Source organism: Neolamprologus multifasciatus, chromosome 2 (genome assembly GCF_963576455.1).
Source record: "Neolamprologus multifasciatus chromosome 2, fNeoMul1.2, whole genome shotgun sequence".
NCBI classification, from domain to species: Eukaryota; Metazoa; Chordata; class Actinopteri; order Cichliformes; family Cichlidae; genus Neolamprologus; species Neolamprologus multifasciatus.
The window spans coordinates 9,140,526-9,161,266 of record NC_140440.1 but is presented as its reverse complement, the minus strand read 5'-3'; the positions used below and the strand labels follow the sequence as shown (position 1 = coordinate 9,161,266).

General features: G+C 37.7%; 3 protein-coding genes across 24 annotated transcripts in view; all 3 read left to right on the top strand.

Moving 5' to 3' along the window:
• Positions 1 to 15,428, top strand: part of prom1a (prominin 1a) — an 89,487-nt gene extending 74,059 nt beyond the window's left edge. For 3 of the 22 annotated variants that reach the window (XM_085178181.1, XM_085178267.1, XM_085178249.1), the window contains 13 exons: positions 729 to 800; positions 1,364 to 1,456; positions 4,095 to 4,112; positions 4,635 to 4,688; positions 4,772 to 4,852; positions 4,936 to 5,004; positions 6,008 to 6,097; positions 6,497 to 6,612; positions 7,369 to 7,392; positions 7,831 to 7,899; positions 9,422 to 9,764; positions 10,889 to 10,921; positions 12,304 to 15,428. In XM_085178181.1, the coding sequence (XP_085034307.1) occupies positions 729 to 800; positions 1,364 to 1,456; positions 4,095 to 4,112; positions 4,635 to 4,688; positions 4,772 to 4,852; positions 4,936 to 5,004; positions 6,008 to 6,097; positions 6,497 to 6,612; positions 7,369 to 7,392; positions 7,831 to 7,899; positions 9,422 to 9,491 (756 nt within the window). In that variant the 3' untranslated portion in view covers positions 9,492 to 9,764; positions 10,889 to 10,921; positions 12,304 to 15,428. Of the gene's footprint in view, positions 1 to 728; positions 801 to 1,363; positions 1,457 to 4,094; positions 4,113 to 4,634; positions 4,689 to 4,771; positions 4,853 to 4,935; positions 5,005 to 6,007; positions 6,098 to 6,496; positions 6,617 to 7,011; positions 10,926 to 12,303 lie in introns of those variants that run through there. The other 19 variants (XM_085178187.1, XM_085178212.1, XM_085178221.1 and 16 more) reach the window with 19 other exon arrangements.
• A 124-nt stretch (positions 15,429 to 15,552) lies between these two features.
• On the top strand, positions 15,553 to 18,058 carry fgfbp2a (fibroblast growth factor binding protein 2a). The gene is made up of 2 exons (XM_085178493.1): positions 15,553 to 17,760; positions 17,956 to 18,058. The coding sequence occupies exon 1, from the start codon at positions 17,120 to 17,122 to the stop codon at positions 17,750 to 17,752; it is 633 nt and encodes a 210-aa protein (XP_085034619.1). The 5' UTR covers positions 15,553 to 17,119; the 3' UTR covers positions 17,753 to 17,760; positions 17,956 to 18,058.
• A 1,089-nt stretch (positions 18,059 to 19,147) lies between these two features.
• On the top strand, positions 19,148 to 20,671 carry fgfbp1a (fibroblast growth factor binding protein 1a). Its single transcript, XM_085178482.1, has 2 exons — positions 19,148 to 19,230; positions 19,929 to 20,671. Exon 2 carries the CDS (start codon positions 19,948 to 19,950, stop codon positions 20,581 to 20,583), a length of 636 nt encoding a protein of 211 aa, XP_085034608.1. The 5' UTR covers positions 19,148 to 19,230; positions 19,929 to 19,947; the 3' UTR covers positions 20,584 to 20,671.
• The last annotated feature ends 70 nt before the right edge of the window (positions 20,672 to 20,741 follow it).

Genomic DNA, 20,741 nt, shown 5'->3' with positions numbered 1-20,741 from the left:
AGATGCACCGGTTTATCTGAGAAAGCACAATCCAAGTAGAAAGAGTGGGGAGTCAAATAATAATGAATTGTTATAAATTCTTACGTAATTACACACAAACATATTTCAGCTGTGCTTTAATGGTATGCTACCAGAAATAGCTCACTTCTGTGGGCGCAGTCTAAGAGGCACCTCCACTGCTGTCAGTTAACATACAACAGGCAGCCATGCTTCGCCTGATAAGAGCTTCAGTGTGATACAGAACAGTGGGTTTCGTCGAGGACCACTGCAGCTCAATTATCCAAAGGTGATCCTGCCAAGGCAAAGAGGATGTAGGAACAGGCAGGGACTTGGCATTTCATGTCTTGTCTAACACAACCCGTCAGGTTCACATAGAATTATTTCCCCAGAGTGACTGACAATAAAAAAAAAAAAAAGCTTTAAAGACTGACCGATACTCAACGCACACACCCTGCAAAAGTCAAGCTGACACATTTTTATGTGCAGCATGGCTCTCTGCTGTCTGTTGGAAATAATATAAGTGACAAAAAGTTATATTAAATAGCTTTCTAGCGGTCTAATTGACTGGAATCTGTGCAGTTGAAAAGCTGCTACAGAAGAAATGAAGGTGAAAATGTAGCTAAAAGAAAAGGAGTGGACAAAAAAACCTCTTTAATTTAACTTTGCCACTATAAAGGAAAACAAGCTTACTTTTTATATTTTGTTCTCTTTTACTTTGATATCTTTAGGTGAATAAGGGGGTCACTGTAGTGGATCTACTCTCATTTGCCAGGGAACTGGAGGCCCAGACAGACCTGATGGTAAGAACCTGGCTTTTATACAAGCACCCAGTAGTGGTTGTATAAAGTGTTTTCTCTTGTGTGCACACTGATTTAATTTGCTTATGTACTTACAATGCCACAGGAACACTTGATGGCAAAAAATGAAAAGAAAATATGGGTCTCTAAGCTTTCTCTCAACGGCTCTGCCTGAACAAATAAAAGCTCCCAATGATGTGTGACTGCCGTCCATTGCATTTAGGGCAGCACAGCATGCTCATTCACTTTCAATTAGACCATTAGGATCCTGTAGAAAGATGGAGTTTGTAGTTAGTTGATTTTAGAGAAAGGGGCTTTTAAAGAGATTTTAATCTAAAGGTCCCATAAGTTTGTTGTCCTGAAGTAAACCCAGCTGCTCCGTAAATTCAATAATTTGATTCCTCTCCTGGATGAAAGGGATAAAGAACTATATTCGAATGTACTGTTATATAAAAGGCAAGGAAAAAAATTAAGAATGTATAATATATGTGCTTCAATTCCATCTAAGCCTTTGATATATTTATCTTAATATATTTCAAGATTGTGTGGTTGTTTGTGCGTTTCAGCCCAAAAGTAATCTGCAGTCTGCTCTGAAAGGCCACGTTAGCACTCTGCGGCAGATCCACAGGCAACAGATCGTCCCAATGGAGCAATCCATGGTAATGCCCTACTGTGTTTCTCTGTTTACTATTGAGATAGCTATTTCTGTTTTCTGCTTAGATTCATTTAGTTATTCTCTTTGAGGAAAGATTCGTCCTACATCATTTCAAAACTATGTGCCAGTGGTTGCTGATTTAATTTGCATTAATTTGGTGTGTTCAGTTGCCATGGTTGTTTGTCTGCCCCTCCCTTCAGACAGGAATTGATATGACTTTCAGGTGAATTATAGAAGTGATAAAAGTATGTATTAGATGCATTTATTTGTGTGTTTATTTAAATTAGTTTTAGTCAGTAAATATTACAAGCTAATCTTCATTTTAACTAAAATGGCCAAACTTTAAAAAATGAAGAAAAATGAATAAATTAAGAGGATGGGGAAAGAAGCGGAATAAGATATAAGATATTTACTTGACAAAAACAGGGTGTCATTATGGTGGCAGCATCCTATATATCCTATATATTGTTTACTATGTATATATTGTATGATTGTAAACAAAAAATTCAGTTCTCTTAAGCTCTAAAGAATATTTAAAATCTTTCGGTCCACTGTCTTTACTTTTCCCACCTCAGTGGGTAGTTGATTTTAGGCTTTTTAAACCTGAGGCCCTACTTGCACAGGCCTATACTGTGTACTGGTTGGTAACTACTGGTCGGTAAGAAAAAATGTGCATTCCCCAGCAAGTTGGTGAATTGTTGCTGGAGTTTGCTGGCAGTCGCTTGGTGAAATGGGTCACGTCATCATTTGCTTTCAAATTATATGTCGTGCCTTTTGAAACATTTTGGTTTCGAAGATAGGCAGACAGTCTCCATTTCCAATTTGTGACACACTTTTTCAAGTGTCATTACCTTTTAGTGGTTAGCCTCATGAGTGTCTGCGGACCATTTAGTGTCCTCCGTGCAAAGTACCATGGACTGCTAGTGATATAACCTATCACAACACTGAGGTAGAGCAGGTCATCTACTGATCAGAAGGTTAGTGGTTCGATCCCTGGCTCCTCCAGTGTGTATGCCAAGTATTCTTGGACAAGATACTAACCCCAAATTGCTCTCCGATATGTTGGCACTAAGAAACTTAGAAGACGGTGCTTGTGTGATTGGGTGAATGCGCCATGTTGTATAGAGCGCTTTGAGTACTCCAGGAGAGTAGAAAAGCGCTATATAGGAATCAGTCCATTTACAAGGAGGAGTTTGTTGCAGCACCCTTTTTACAACCTATTTCATACAGTAACCTCGAGGACCACTCAGTCAGACTGGGGATCGCCAACTGGTCTCTAGGCCTGTAATACTGAGGCCTAACATAACACTTTGCCTGGTGCCAAAATACAGAGACATAAGCAACCAGTGGCTAGTTGAGCTACATATTTTACTTGGGACTAGGGCTGGGCCATATCATACCGTTCACGGTAATACCGGTATAATGTTGGGCAACGACAAGAAAATGAAATATCGCGATAGAATTTGGGTAAAACGCGCATGGGCGGTGCCTTTGTTTTCATACGCACGTGGCGGAAAAAGCGTGCCGGCGGCGACGGAGAATGAGAAGGGCGAAAGCGGATCGTTGAATGAAACGGATGAACCAGAATTGGTTTGTAAAAATGCTGCAGTGGTGTGGAACTGGCACACTTTAAATCAATCCTTTGATTTTTCTGAAAATCGACAGTGCCCCTTATAATCCCGTGTGCCTTATGTATGAATTCTGGTTGTGTTTACTGACCTCGAAACGATTTTATGTACACGGCGCTCGAAAATCTGTCAAATGTTTTAGTACGACTTTGCTAAGCCACGAAGCCACACCGCTTGATGGATTGTCTGAGCATTACGGCTATCGTAGGCAGGAGCCTCGCGGAGTGATACGTACTGTGCTTCAACATAATATTACCGTATTGTGTGTGTATAACCTCTTTAAGTTTTGTGGATATTATACATGGTCGTGCTCAGGATATGTCGGCCAATTTCCAGTGGAAATGCCTTTTGGTTAAACTGTCAGCAAGGAATTTGCATTTGCACTATTAAATTTATATATAACTTTAATGCATATAAAAAAACAGCTGCTTGTTTAAGTGAAAATACATTGATGGGTTGTTGTTTTTTTTGCACTAATAAAGTTGTGGAGTTGTAAAGTATTTTGTCTAGTGTCAATTATATTGTCAGTTATATCGTTATCGCAAATTTTCAAATGTATATCGTGATAAATATTTTTGGTCATATCGCCCTGCTCTACTTGGGACCACAACAGAGCTAAAAGACATGAGCCCTGTAGATTTATTTTATTATAAAATTTATGTGTTAGATGTCAGGATCCCAAACTCAAGTTGGAGTATTTTCTGTTAACATTTGCAAATATATATTTCAGAGAATTACATAAACCTTGACAGAGATAAGACATTTATATGATTCATTTAATATAATTTAAATGGGGAATTCTGACCCTCAGGCATGTGTCATCTAAGACATCATGACTGTGAAAAACAAATTAAATATTCAGTTTTATTTCCCCTGTCAAAGCCAATGCCATTCTTCTGAATAACAGCAATTATTTACAGCTACAAGCAGTTCAGACGAGCAGTGATATTCTTCAACACAGATTTTTACAGCTGCTTTTTTTTATGTTGTTCTTTTTCCTCTTTCAACTTCAAGAAGTATGTTAGAGCAAGGGTAAGCAGAAATGCGTTCGTCTTGTGTAATAAGTGTCCCCATTCGTTATGTGGAACATTAACAAACACTGACATCATTTAGAGTAATTTTATTTATTTTTTAAAAAAGAGGGGGGAAAAGTCCAATTTTAGGCTGCATTGTGTGTTTTTATTAAATGTACATTATACTCATGTACTCTGGTGTTACACGTGAAGAGTTTTGTGCTAAAATGTCAGAAATATCCACTTAAAGAAAAGAAATGTTGTGTAGCAACCCTATCTACTTAGTCACTAGTGGAAGCAAAGGAAAGACCGGTTAGTTGTTGCATATGTTACAATTAATTTGCCTTTGAAGCTGAATCGTGTTTTTCTTTTCGTTGTGGATATTTAATTTTGGAACAGAACTCTTTAGCATGCAAAGATGTTATTCATCAAGTGTCGGTTGATTCTGGTTTCCATTTCTGTTTCACTGGCTTATTTTTTGAACGGATGTAATTAACCTCTGAACTTTGACCTTTATACTTAAAATTCTGTTGCTCTACAGAGTGCGCTGAACCAGAGTATGAGGTTCCTGGAAAGAACAGCCTCTGATCTTCCTGTAAGTAAAATAGTCCTCAAGTTTAAGTCAGAAATAATTTCATCATCATCATCTAAACGAAAGCCGTTGTTTCTTCTCCGTAGAACAAAATCTTAGCTGTTCTTGATGCCATCAAAGCTGCGCAGTTCCTCATCTCGCAGAACGCTACGCATTTAATAAATCGGGTAACAGCTGAATTATTTTTCTTTGCTTTTATACTTGATTTGTATAAAATGCTGTACTTACATTTTGTCCTAATCTTCCTTAGGAGTCCAGAAAGTACACCACCACCATTATTGGCTACTTTCATCAATACATTGAATGGGTGAAAACATCTGTAAGTTTTGGTGTGCTAATTTGCTATTTTTTCTAAGAAGGGGAAACAAAATTACATTTTTGCAAAAAAAGTTGTTTGTTTGTTTGTTTTTTTTTCTTTCTTTCTTTCTTTTTTTTTTTTTAGCAAATATCAACCTGTTACTGATCATTAAGAACCTGCACCAAGATTTAGATAGCACTTCCACAAACGATGAAAACTTCAATCAGCAGATATGTCATTTATCAAATTTATCATATCTGATATATAGTACACGGCTCATTCTTTGTCTGACTTCAGGAATGATATAAAGCTCATATAAAATCTTTCTTTTCTCAGGCAGATTTAGATACTACGACACTGGAGAGCTGGACACACAAGACATTCTCGGTCTCAGGCTCTACAGTAGTCAGATCGCATTTAAATCTGCCTTTTACTTGAATCGTCTACATTGAGACTTATTGTCGACTCACATTGATTCTATTGGAATCACTTCAAGTCTTCCAATAAAACGTTTCAAACTACAAAGAATAAAATTCAGAAGGAATTCCAAGAAATAATTCTCAGTAACTCCATATTTCACTTGCTGGAATGTGAACATTCTGTCTCCCTGAATCATAATTTGTTAACACTTTGAAGGTGTGGGTCTATTTCTCACAGTGTTAATTTAGCCTGAAGCGAATGTTGCATTGCAAAACTTTGCATGTTGCATAAAGGTTTTGGAGTGTATAAAGAGAAGTCAAATATAACAGTTACGACCTCTATAAATTTGAGGAATTTGCTCTGTGGCATGTCGGTTTCTGCTTTAGTTAACTAAAGGAATGAAAGTAAAAAACAAACAAACAAGATGCTTTAATCATAAAGCTTTTCTGTTGATCTCAGAAGTCTCTTTTTGTTTGCCAAGAACACTGCAGGGAGACGTTGTGCAATTGTTTACATTTCCAAGACAGACTTTAACGTGCAACATAATTGTACAGTGTTACTGAATCTGTTGTGTGTTGACATTTCCTGTTTATATCCTCTGTAGCTGGCTATGGAAGTTGCACCATGCAAGCCCTTCAGCAACATGGTGGACACGGCAGAAATCATGGCTTGCAGTTTCGTGGTTGACTCTATGGTAACAATATTAGAAATACAGGAAGACAGACCCTGTTTAAACAGACTTGTAACAGATTATATTTGGGTTAAAAAACTGGGTAAAGAACGTTGATTCCCACTGTGAAAGTCACACCCAGTACTGTTTTGATGGAGTAAATGATGATAAAATATAAAATTTATGAGCATAGCAAAAGTGTGACAGTTTTAAATGGCTCTAACTGGAGCGACTACTGTCTATCTTAATCTATTATTCATTTGATTTATATAATGTCCTGAGGGAAGACATATTTTATATGACTTGCATAGCCTGAACTTTTGCATGAAATCTTTCCTCAGTAATAACAGAAGGCTAAAATAATTATGAATTTATATCCTGATAGGTTATCATTTCCACCCTAAGTACTTGCCTTTCCAACAGAACACTTTCTGGATGGGCCTGGGCTGCAGCACTCTCCTCCTGCTCCCGAGCATTATTCTAGCAGTAAAACTGGCCAAGTACTACCGCAGGATGGACACGGAGGATGTTTACGATGAGTGAGTATTTGTACATGGTCTTCTACTTTTTAATTAAATGTATTTATAGTTTTCATATTAAATACCTAGTCAGTATAAAGTTAAATAACATCTACACTGCTCTGTGAATGTCCACATACTGTAAGACAGTTTATAATCTTTGTAGGAGATATGTCACATTCTGATAATGGTTGCAGGACATCCTTCTGTTATCTCTATTCTGTCTTTTCTGTCTGCTTTGTGCATGTTGAGCTGCAAATCATATGAAGGAATCAAGTTTTTATTTTTTTATATAAATATTTTAGCTGAATTTTTGGGGTTTATTGCAGTCAAATGAACTTTGAATGGGTCTTTGCTTGTCACGTTGGCTCTACAAGTTTACAGTTGATTTTCTTTTCCTCCCTTTTCTCCTCTCTGTAGTTCCTCTGTTTCTGGGACTTGGCATTTCACTTTGTGATAACCATTTCTACTATTTCCATTTCCCACATCCCTTATTTAAACTTTTTTTTTCCCCATCACTCTCTATCAAGCACTTGGCACTTTAAAAAGAAGCATTGGCACATCTGTTTGTTTATTTTTCTTCTTTACACACATTTTTTTAACGTTCTTTGACTCTGCAGTCATACAGTAGTTTTTTCTATAACGTCTCGGATCATCAATGGCGTCCCTTACTTTGTAATCTGACTGATTACAAGAAACTATCTGGTGCATTTCCTTTACCAACTTAATGATATTATGTTGCTGTTTTTTTTTTTTCTTTTGTGTGTATCGTTATAGCCCTGAGACAATTCCCATGAAAACGTAAGACATTTTATCCACCTCCCTCTCCTTTTCAACGTCTCTCACTCTGTGCTTTTCTCTGAATCTTGTACATAGAACTGTTTACTAAATTCTTGGTGCTGGTTTGCATTTCTAAGCTTGGAATTGCTCTTATGGGTGGATGGTGTGGCTTCTTGTCGTGTGCTACCTTTTGAAAAGTGCCCCTTACCTTTCATGAAGGGCTCTTGCAATCATTACCTTACAAGTCCACCTGTTTTTGTAAGTTATAGTGTAAATAACAACAACATGGTTTCTACTCCAAATATGTGTACTTCCTAACATCTTTGAAAAGTTTCGCTTCTCCAAAAAAAAAAAGAAGAAAGCATTTGTATGCAAGCATTTCAGCATGGCGTATTACCTTACATTTTTCATCGCTCTTTTTTTGTTTTTGCTTTTGTTTTTACAATATTTTGTTTTCAGTATGGAAATTGGTAATAATGGTTATCATAGTGAGCGCTTACAAGGTATTCCTAATCCTATGATGACAAGGTAAACATTACATTAATCCTGTTAACTGCATGTGATGGTGGAGGTGGAAGCATGCCGGAGGAGCTTGGCCTGGCATAGTGCAAGACTGCAGGGGAGCTGATTCATTGCATGTACACGTGTAGACATATTGAATATCTGGAGGTCGTAAAATTAAAATAATATGAAAGCTGAAAAGTAATGGCAGCAAAAAACGTGAAAACTTAAAAAGGCCCGCAGAGTATTATCAACAAATTGTGTGATGTATTGCAGGATCTAGATTCTGTAGGATTAGAGGAGAACGGGATGGTAACACCATGACTTCTGCGCAAGAACTGAGCAATGCAAGAAGTACTAATGCAATTTAAAGGCTGGAATTAAAGGAAAATGATAGCCTGGCTTTGTGTAAGATGAAAAAAATCAAATTACCCGGACCTCTAATGCTCAACTATTATGCAAAACAACCAGTGTTGGAGGTGGAGGAGTATTCAAGTGCTTTACATAGTATTATTTCTTAAGATACTAAAGTGTTGTAGTTGGTTGATGTAGTTTTTCTTCTTCCTCCACCTTTAATGTTTTTAGTTACATGTTTCGTTAGGAACTGCTGCGATTGCTTTTCACTTTCTCATTTTGCCAGTTTTTTACTTTGTGTCTTTTGAGGAATATGTTACTAACTAGGCATGCTCTCTGTGCACACTGGGACGTTCTGGTGGAGTGAAGAATCTTCCTCTCTCCTCTCGTTTAGAGTCAGCCAAAGTCCGATGAATGTACACCTGATCATTATGTTCAGAGAGAGGCAAGCATGTCAAGCTTTTGTGTGATGCTGGAAATGCTCCTTTTATTTGTTTTCCCTTAAACTAACAAAACATCTAATTGCATGTTATGTATTTTTAAGTTGCATTTGGACGGGGATGAGTTTGGCCAACCAGCCAACCTTAACAGGAAGCTATAGGCAGAGAGCAAAACAGCTAAATTACAGATGAGTCCAGTCTCAAGATGGTCTTTGCTTGTACAGTTTTCCTCGCTGTCCTACATTTCATATGAGATGCAGTTCATATTTCCTTTAAATACAAATATGAGATGGAATGAAACCTGCATTTTCCTTTATTTATCCAGTTAAAAGTCCAAGATCTAGCCAAAGCTCTCTAAAAAAATAAAGGGGCAGTAAGTATTCTACAACCTCTGATGACCTTTCTCTGCTGTTCGGTACAGTCCAGGAGATGGAAAGATTTTTGCATCACTTTTTGGTAATCTGAAGGTATTATCAATAACCATGGCAACAGCCTCGTGAAATACTACTATATTTCTTATTTGCAGTCATAATTGTACTTAATGCCTCTTTAATTGGCCGTCCAGTTTAACTGAGTCGATATCGATGCAGCTGTTTTGCTCTCTGTCTTGTGAGCCGCTCGTCTTTTCTCCTCTTCCATTTCAAATAAATGAAGAGGAGAAACCGGCGGCTTTACAAAACGATGATGGATTTGTTGAATTTTAGCTGTTAACGTTGTCTCCTTTTTGTGTATCTTGTGTGTTCTTGTGCTGGTAGCATCCCTACCTATGATACTATGAACAGGTTCCCGCGGGCCTCGGCTCCTCCGAGGCACATCGACTGGTGACAGAGCCGCCTCTTGTTCTGGCTCCTGAAAGGTACTGCAAAGCTAATGAATCAGACACCTGTTTCTCTAACGTGATTTTAATTAATCCTCCTTCTTTCCAGTCTCACATCTTTCCTTCTCACAGCTGCCATCTTATCCTGACGTTCTGTCTGCAGTAACTGTGCCATCATGCTCTCTCCTGTTTTTGGTTTTGTACCCTGACCTAATTCTCTTACTGTAACACCTCTTTACAGCTTGTTTTAGTGCATTTCTGCTCACTGAAGAACCATCATGGTGAGAATGACTAATTTTGGAATCATTAACGTCTGCTTAATGACTGCTTGCTTAGTCGGTGTGCTGTGTTTGTTCTCTGTCGCTTGTAAGTTCTGCTTTGTTTTTGACAAACGCTGCATTTACGCCTTTTTCAGAGAAAATGTTAAATGTGTCACAATTACAAGCCATGAAATACATTCAGTCACTTAGCTTTTAAGTTCCTGAAACTGAGACGCGTGAATACAACAAAGCAGTGGTAACACCTGCACTTCTCTGAGAAAAAGGTTGTGTTTTTAGTGGATATAATGTGCTTTTCTCCAAATATTTTATTCTCCTTGGGTTTCTTAATGGGACTTACAAAATAATAGGAGTACTTTTAAATTCTGTGCATTCTACTATGCCATCAACACCTCACACTGCTGCTGCAAGCTGCACATCTAGACACTTTATAATGGCAGTGTTGTTTTTTTGGACTGTATTGTACTGAATTGTTCCTAACTGAGTACTTGTGTCATGGAAAAGCAGAACAAGTACAGAGAAAAGCTGCAGTATCTGAAAACTAGCTGATGCAATTTTTACAGTGATGTAAACTGGCTAACATCACCATAAGCTGCTGGTAATACTGTTGCGGTGTAAGTGCTAGATGTAATGAATTGCACAATTAATTGTTATTTTCTTAATTTATTAAGTTTTATTTTATTTCTGAGAAAAAACTTTTTTTAACACTTGTGGCTTTCTTTATTTTAAAATAAATATTCCCTTTTTTTATATATTATTCTCACAGTTGCAGAACTAAAAAGGACCTGCTTTTATTCTCATTTTAAATTTGGTACATGATCATGATATCTTTGAGTTGCAGTTCATTAAATATCAAATTTTCTCCAGAATCATTTTAAATTCAAAAACAGGGAAAATGCTTTAATCTCTGTGGAAAGCAGGTTTCATGCGAGTATTGTATCCACAAAAGGCTCGGTGTAGTCTTTAAAAATATTCTCTGGAGTATGACAGACTGTTTTTTTTGCTTCACAAAGCAGCCAGAGCTCCATAAATCTCATTCAAGAAATGCAGTATGCTTTAAGTTATTTACTGAATTGTTTTAAAAAACAAAATATTAATTCTCTTTTCTCTAACATTTGTGTTCTCAGTGCCCTCGAAAACTGGAACTGAAATACGTCATAGTAGGTTTGCCTTTTTACTATTTTTACATTTTAAATTGAATCCACAGTGGCTTTATCAGCAGAATGAGTTTCGATTCCTGGATCAATAGTTGGTATTAAAGTAATTCAGTACTGTTGCTGTTAAAGTGACAATTTAACAAGCAGCTCACACTCTGCAAATCCAATTTTCCCCAAAGGAAGTGGGAAAGTTTGCAAAATTAGTAATTATAGTAACTTGACAGCTCATCACTATGAAGATAACAAAAATTCTTTTGGGCCTGGGTAATTTTTAGATCTCATTTATTTAATTATTTAAAATTTTGATTTGTGCTATGTGGTGCAATGAGTCTATGTAGCTTCTTTACACTTTAAAAAGAATTATCATTATAAAAAGGACAGTGGTTGAGAAGAATGTGCACCAATCATCCATAAGATTTAAACCCCTTATCATCACAGTGGCATCTGTCAAAAGATGGAATATATTAGGTATCAACTGAACTATTAGTACTTGAAGTTGATGTCTAGAAAGCAGCCAAAATGAGCTGCCAATGCAGTGGTAGCAGTCTGGTCAGATTGCACTACTACTGCTGGGATTGCAAATTGCTCTAAAGGAAACCCTGACAATGATGCTAAAGCTGCAGGTTGACAGCCACCCTGCTCATTAGGCCACATAAATGAGGATGGACGTTTAATGATAAAGACAAAGACCCAATTTGCTGTTTCTGCAGAATTATGTGAACAAAATCCAAATTGCATCAGATCTGTTTTTCTGTAAGGTAGCACTATGCTCAGCTCCAAATCTGGACAAATGCCAGTACTCACTACTACAGTACTCACAGTATTTTTAGAATTTGTTGTTAGGCAAGTTGCATTTGGCAGCTTCTTTGACATTGTATTGATTAGTTTCTAGTCCACTCTGACCAAACGGTCAACCACTTGACCCTGACAGCTACAACTAATATCATCCAGGATCTCACTCTCAAAGGATTATTTTTATACCCGCCCTACCGTAAAAACCTGATAAATGAAAGAGGTTGTACTTTTACGTACGTTGTCGTCCATCTGTGCAGAGGACAACTGAAGCTCTGTTAGAGTGATTTTTAGTCATCTACATGACGAGAGAACTGCTTGTTCTTCACAAAGTTTGTGCATATATCTTAACCCTGCTTAAAGATTTAAAAATAGGCTTATACCTGTGATCTGATCTATGTCTGTATGTCTGAATACCTTTTGAAATACTTTCTTAAACGCATGTTTCAGTACATTATACATTATAGTAAAATGTGCAAAACGTGATTGTGTCTACATACTTTATGAACTAACTTTATCCAGCATCACATCCACCAAGTGTCTTTTTGGGGGTTGACTAACTAAAGCATGTTATTCTCTCATCTGTTTTTAAGCTTTTAATTTCCTAAATCCTTGGACCAGATGAGGCTCAGTGAAAGCTGGTTTCCTCACAACAAAAGAACAATTGCCCTGCAGGCGTTATCTTCAGCGACGAACCGAACCTTCTCGGCCTTCAGTACGGTTACAGCCTGCAGGACATCAAACTCTTCTCCCCTCAGCACCAATCTGAGCCAGGCTTGTTCTGCTTTTTTTGTAAAGGACTGCTTTGTCTGCGTTTACATTTGTTCAGATATGAAACGAAGCAGAAAAATATTCAGTGACAGGACATGACATTAACTGTGATGCTTGTTCATTTTAATGTGCTTCTTTGTGCTTACGAAAACAAAAGCTGGAAGGTCAGACGAAGGTAACTGCAAGCAGAGGACTCTTTATTTTTCCTTCTCCTGCTTCCTGCATTTAAAGAGATGTGACACTTTCAACTCAAACTAGTGGCAGTGTGTCATTGCATCTGTGATGAATGCAAATTAACGATAACAACCTGTTAAAAAGTGTTGAATAGTGCACATCCTTTTTTTTAAGTGCAGCATGTGTGAAGTGGTGGATCTGTGGTGTCTTCATGATTGAGAATTTGAGTAAAGTGGTAAAATAGAGGTTAGGGGTATTCTACAAAAAAAAAAAAAGTCTCTTTAAAATGTTTACAATATCACAGGAACGTTTATCTTCGCTGGTTTGATGCGCATTACAAAAGACTGGTTGCCTTTGTATGGAGTTTGAGAGCTGCTACTTTTTAAAAGAGGAAATCTGCCAACAGCTAATCTTACACTGCTGAAAATCAACAATCTGGGAGTTATTTGTGCAGTAAAGATCCAAACTGTACTCTTTGTCCTAGAATACCTATCTTCCCGTACCCTGTGTCATCCACATCTACAGGTGGCAATTCCCTACATTTTTCCAGAATGCCTTTTTAAACAAGTCATTTGTATCCAGTGGGGATGTAAAATTACTTTATTTCAAAAAGATGAAATGAAATGTAACAAACTGATTCTGTAATGCTTTCTACTGTGGCGATGATGTCCGCAGTATGTTTTGCTCATGCATTATCTTCCCAGGGTGTCAAACACCGCTATTCTGTCTGTGGCTGCTGGCCTCTTTGATCCGTGCGGCGTGTTCTGTGGTGTTAATATGGAGACGCACTGACTGTAATATTTGATACTGAGAGACCAGGATATTAATCTTTATTATGTGGGAGGCAAGGTGGTGATGATGTAAATTAGAGGTTTTTCAGTGTTTGTGTTTCATCTCCATTATGTTGTCATTTTACGTTCACCTTCACTGGGTGCTTGGTCGGGTTTAGGCACGAGAACTAGCTGGTTATTTTTAGGAAAAGATGGCCGTTTTGATTAAAATATTCCCCTTAACAACGCTGCAACTTGAAAAAATGATATTAATTGGACTCTTGTAATTAAGAGTCCATATAGCAACACTCATCTCACTATTAGCCGGTGCGTCTCAGTACTAACGTCCTACATTCAAAATGTGCATCTCAGACAAAATTACTGTATTTGATGCCCTGGGAATAAGATTGCTCCAATTCAAATTCTGAATATTTTTTAAACTATTAGGTTTTAAATGCTTCCTGATGGGTCAATGAAACCTCATAGATTAGGTAAGCTGGTTTTTTAATGGTACTATGGGGCAGAAATGTTGGGGCTAACCTCCCACCTCCTCTGCCCTTGTTTTGATAATCATTTCTGGATATCTCAGGTATACAAGAACCTTGAGGAAGTCTCACCCCCAAATAGCATGTTACTGATGTGGACAGACCTTCAACACCATAAAACAAAATCACACCAGTTTTTTCCAACAGTGTAAGCTTTTTTAGGTGGATTTTCCCTTTAAATCATAGACTAAATTCAAAACACAAACAGACAAATGTCTGGCTTTTAGTTTCCCTGTGTGGCAGATTGAATCCTTTGTCACATGGGACCAAGTTTTGTTGAGTTCACTAACATAATATTTTTATTATGATTAGTTTTTTTCGTAGTGGTGATACTTTTACAGTGGAGAATAATTCTCAAGCCAAATCTTTTCTTTCTTTTTTTTTTTTTAAAACTGTAGTTCTCAGGTCTTTAGAGGTCTATCAACTATGTGCTTATTTTGTTCCTCTGCTTTGTATAAACCCACAGTAGCTATGGATACATTTAAAGCTATGAAAAAAGTGAATGTATTCAAGAGCTATTTTCTTTTTATTTCACATTGCTTGATATGGAAGTTGAGAAATATGCTGAAATCTATGTGTAACGCAACGGGCAAACACATCCAGTTGTCCCACTCTTTACAGATTAGATTTGCAGCTGCTGTTAGCAGAGTAATGATGGCGAAAAGAAATTAGACAATCCATAATTGGGAATAGTGAGTGCTGTCAATCAAGAGTAGAAAAATAAGCATGCTTCATGTTTTGCACAGCATGGTGTTGATGCACACTGTCAAAAAATGTCCATCTTAACACTGAAACATATATTTCTGTTAACATAGCACAGTTGTTCTTTAAAGTACCGCACAATCACTAATTTAAGGGAAAATAAAAGTTGTTATGATAAGTATATTTGTCTCTAACGTTGGCATCAATGAATTAGCATCAGAAATATGACTGAAATATCCAGTTTATTTATCTTATTTCAATATTTAAATTTCCAAAGCTCTGTTATTGTAAACCAGGGCTAAGTGACGATGAGAAAAGAAACACTCTGTATAGATAAACCTAAATTATGATGTAGTAATAGAACATATTTGCAGTGTAGGAAACTCCCAGCATCAAGATGAAGTTTCTGAATTATATTGACCTTTAAACACAGACGGGCTTCTATTGAGTCACTGATGTTCTTTTTATTTTGAGACACATTTCTTGTTAAAATGGACATTTTTAAGTATCCGTGTGCTCACAGGACTATCATTGGGTTTCTGCGAAAGTTTGGATGTGAGAGAAAAAATGTTTGAATTTACTAAGTGCTTACACTAGATATCCTGTATGCTAACCCTGGATGGATCAGATACAGCGGTAACTGGTTTGAACTGTGATGCTCCAAAGTTGGGCACTGATGGAGCCACTGAAGAGTAGGTTTATATGATGTGATGGAAAGAAAGTGTATAAATTGTGAATAAAGTTTTAAAATCCAAAGTTTGCATTTCAGTGACATTTTTCTTTTGTGGTCTGTGTTTTGAATGAGCCATACGGTTTGGATTAACTTGTTTTAAATGGGCAGATGTAGTTCACAACAATTTAATTTTTTTTCTGTATTTGGTTTTCTAACAAACAAGACAAAAACACTTAAAAAGGAAAACAGTTTAACGCAAGAGTGCACATTCTTATGTGGTGCTGCCACTGTTATGTCACTGGTCAGCTATTTCTAAGAGGTTATCATCTTCCATATAAGCATTTGTTTGTTCCTCTGGTTGGAGGTTTTCTGAGACATTAAATAGTTCAGTGTATGAATAACCACCGCCACTACAACCGCATAGCAGCCCTACTTCTAAGAAGGCTTGTGTAGAGAGAGATGAGCACAAAACTACACAAAAACAGAAGCAGCGGTTCAGAGAAACCCTCTTCAATGTGTTTACACATCAGATCAAACGCTGTGCCAGGGAGAGTACTTCACACATAGTTTTAAAATATACACAGCGCAACTATAAAGAACACAATGGAATTTTTTTCAGGAAACACAAAAGGCATTTTTTCATTGTTTTTCAGCACCGCTGACGAGCATCGCTCTGCCACATGCAATCTGCAGGTGTTACACCATTTCCTAAATAAATAGATTTTATTTATTTGGTTATGTTGTATTTTGCACATTCAATGAAAAATTAATGATGTTTCCTTTTTCCTTATAGTGTAGTGAGCTCACCTGGCCACCATACTTTTGCCTTTACAGGACAAAATTGAGCTCTGATATCACTGTCGTTATGCACAGTGGGCAGCCCACATATTATGATTTTCAAGTGTGGGAACGAACATGCTGATATTTCAGGGAAATGGAAACATTCGCAGGGAAGTGTGGTGAATATTTTAAGAAGAAACTCTGCTAATATTGGGTTTGGCACCAACCGGCACTATAGCTGAAGAGTTTCAACTCGTGCATCTAGAAACTGAGACAAATTACTGATGGAAAATTCACAACTGAATATAATTTTTAGCTATTCTAAAATTGTGGTCTAAATGCAGATCAATGATATATTGCTTCTTAGTCTCAAAACACTAAAACCCTGGAAGTTATACTGCCTGTATAGATTCTTTGAGTACCATGTCTCGTTCTTCTATCACTGACAGCACTCTCAATGTAGATACAGATGGACCCAGAAAATAAAGCCTCTTAAAGAGACTCATAATACACTTTATGACCAATGTTTGAGTGGCTTCTCACACTTCTCTTTATACTTTAGATCTTTTAGGAAAATAATAGGTTGCACTACATCGTTAAGAGCTCTTACTGTTTTCTACAGCAAGCAAGACATTTTAAGCCTGCATTCTGCAATGAACTTTTATTAACAAGTGAAACTAAGATGTTTTTCCATGAGGTAAATTTAACATGACTGAGAAGTGGTTACACGCATGAGAGGATGTACTTTTCTTCTTTTTTTTAACAGAACACCTACATGTGTCAGCATCGTTTTGCACGTAGCGCTTTCCTTTTTCTGGCAGCTGTAACTGGTAAGGCCACTCTCCTCCTCCCATGGAGCTGGCCTCTTTTAGTCTACTGGGTTGTTTTCTTTTCTTTCTTTTTTTGGAGCCTGAATTCCTTCTTTGCTTGGCCAATAAAAAGCAGGAGGGACGCTCATTTCCAGTAGTTTCACATTTAGCACCCATTGGAAACTATGTGGGCCCAGACCGCTGCTCTGCTGCTCGCCTGCTGCCTCTGGCCAGCTGAGGCTCAGACTGGAAGGGGTCAAAGCATTTGGGATCCACCTATCAAATTCAGCACCAAGGCTAAAGACTCATGCACCATGATTGTCACCGGTCAAGGGGAATTCACGAGGCTGAGACTGTCATGCCAGAGGAACAAGGGCTCGTACTGGTGTGACTACATAGGCAAGCCTCACACCTGCACCCCTTACAACAAAAATCCTCGACACTATTTCGTGCAGATGATGTGGAACCTGAGAAAGCTGGACAATGCCTGCCAAGCACCAAGACAGATTAAACCTCACATGTGCAGGAAGGCAACTGATGACTCTCAGATGGTCTTCTCATCATCTTCATTCTCCCAGTCACGAGCACAGGCTTCTTCGAGGAAAGTAGCAAGACCTCAACGTCGGCCTACACCAACAAGACAAGCTGTCCAATCCATTCAATGGCCACAAAAAGAAAAGACCATTCAGGAAACTAGTACTCAACCACCACCAACAATACCTGCTGTTGAGAGCAACGCTAAAAGAATGGCTCGGCAGAATTGCTGGAGGTCGATGCAGGGCATCTGCTCGTTCTTCATTGGTTTGTTTCGTAATTAACCAGAAAGGTGAGCAGCAGTACTGGGCCTGTTTGTTAACATGCAACACTTTTTTAAAATATTCATTTATAACTAATCTAGAATGAGGGTATTTAATTCAGTTAGATTCCAGCATTTTTTTTTATTTATTTATTTTGCTGCTCTTAATTATATTGCCTATGCACCTAGTTTCCACCTTGCACACCTTATGTGTTATATTCACAGCTTTTCACCGCTAATGAAGATAACTTGACGTCTGGCTCAAGCAGCCCTTGGAGGAACATTCCAAACGAGGAGTTTGTTAGCCTGTTGTAGAACTGTAGCACCCTCTTCAGGGCAAGCTGTGCTATTACAGTGACTTTTAAGTACTAACCAACAATTATCAGCCTCCATTAAGAGCCAAGCTGGAAGAACTTAAAGGTCTCACTTGACTATGTAATGACAAATGTTTTGCATGAACAGCCTATACTGAATGATACTGCTTTAACATATAATGTATGTTTATTATGTTTATTACTTGTATATTATCTGTTTGCATCACTCAATATTACCTTCAGAATAGTTGGGGGATAGTTTTATTTGGCTCTGGTTTTCCATGCTGGTGTATTTGTCCCAAAATATGTAAAATGTGAAAATGTTTTATTAAATAACCATTTTCAATCTCTATGTGCTGATTAATGTCATTTTTATTAACATTCCTGATTAAAAATATTAGATAATAAAACTGCAACCAGCAGTATTTGGGAAAATGAGTTGTCTGGGGTGTTGTATGTCTTATGGCAGTGTGCAGTTTAATATTTTTAAGCCATATGACTCGTCTACTGTACCGTATGTGACCATTAGGTGTTTGGTGCTTTGAGACTAAGTTCAATCAATCAGCAGTTTTATCCAGCAGAAACATCTGGCTCCTTTCAAGATATTCAAAGCCATTTCATCTCTGGCATGGTGCACTTACAGATGGCCCTGTGAAGGTCCTTTAAGACTCTAGGTTATTTGCATTTGTTTAAAATATGAACTTAGATCATTCTAAAGCAGGTGGAAGTTGAAGCAGAAAATCTGGAACAACAGATAACTTTTCGTTTTGGGAGCTTAACATAAGCCTCGCAAGTGCTCATGATTATTCAGGTCCATAGAAGCTGCAAACAGGTTTAACACTTGTATCATTTGTGGGTTGATGAAGTTTTGGTTCTAAATTGACAGTGTAATTTCATTTTCTATCAGCCATGTAATTTTAAATGTCTTTTTCCCCCCACACAGTTTAGTTTGATGACACAGGTACCAGGTTCAAAGTATCCCTAATCTATTCTAGACCTCAATAAACTTTATAAGCTCTTCAGTCATGCTGTGTGTGTGTGTGAGGGTGTGTGACTGAGCGTGTGAGTGCAAGTGTATATATTTGAAGGGGTGGGGTGATTATGTGGCAGCATATTGCAATCTGCAAGTAAGGGCAACACTCTCATGTGTGAGGACTGCAAACCGAAGTTTCTCTAAAAACATCAGGTAAGGAAAAGCACCACAACTTAAGCTGCACCCTAATCTGGCAATAATATTTGGGGTGTGCTACTTACATCAGCCTAGTATATATTTAATGTGCTCACAGTTAAGTTTTTGTAAAATGCATTCTGTGAAATCCTTGTTGCCAGGTTCAATATTTATAAAAAATACCTGTTAAACACATTGTCTTTATCTCTATTTCCAATATTTACTAGTCTGTATTTTGTTTATGACTGTTGTAGTTATACTGTAGGCGATATAGTTGCATAACTGCATAATCAAGGGATAATTGCACCATCACAATTGTAATATGATGCATTTACATATTTATTTTTTAATCAGTATTTAAATCTGTGCTTCTTTTTAACAGTTTTTAAACCTCTTCCTTTCTTAAAGTCAAATTAAAAGGCGCATGTGCTCCATGTTTTTTCAAAATTCCATTTATGGAATAATTTTTAGATTGCAGCTTTGCATTTTTCTTTTTTTCTTCTTCGAAATACCTCTTTGACTTGAAATTGTCTTGAATGTGCTGTACAGAAAATACTTAATGCTGTTTTGTGCTGTCTAAAACCAAAACTATTCCCACAACATTCAGTTTCCATTTGAAATGTTGGTTTAACGGGGGATTAAGACATGTCTTTCTCCAAAGGGAAATTAAAGGGTTTTAAGGTCAAATATCTAAATCGGATTTAATCCTTTGGCAGGTTGTGTTCTACTGATTTCATGGCTCTCCTCACAAACGTCACCATCCTCCTGGTCTTGGCTTGTATTTCCCATCAGGTGATGTTGGGCAGCTGCCAGAAGAGTGGTGGACGGAGGGGACGAGGCATGGACAAAGGACAGCACAAGAATAGGTCGGGAGCAAAAGTGGGCCGCCAAACAAAGCCCGTCTCTGCACAGCTCATGAGAGGCAAAGTGGTCACCAAAGACAAGTTCGAATGTGCTTGGGTTGCCACAGGTGAAGATATTGTCATTCTCAGCATCACGTGCAAGAAGGAGGACAGGAGCTTCAGCTGCGAGTATATTGCCAGACCTACTGCTTGTCCTGAATATACCTCAAATGTTAAACTTTACTGGAAGCAGATCGGCAGGGAGCTGAAGAAGCTAAACAGTCTCTGCCAGGACAGAAGTGCTTTTGTCAGGGCAGGTATGTGCAGAAGAGCTGCCAGAGAGGCTCATTTCAGACTGAATGTAACACAGAGGGAGAAGACTTCTCCACTGTATTCCCCAACTTCTCCAGTCAAAGCTGTCAAATCCTGTCAAGCTGATAACAGGAAGAGAGCAGAGGAGTTCTGCAACAACTCCTGGTCAAGTGTTTGCACATTTCTATTTACTATGGTGCGGGATTATGATTGCTGATACAGAAAAACTGGAATTAGTTCAGCTTTTCTGCAGTCACATACAGTAAATACTTGTCCCATAGATTCTTCATATAGATGCTTACTGCTCAACAAAAACATACTCAGTGAACAGTTTTTGATCTATCGCTTTTGGAGAAATTTGTGTAAGTGTTCAAG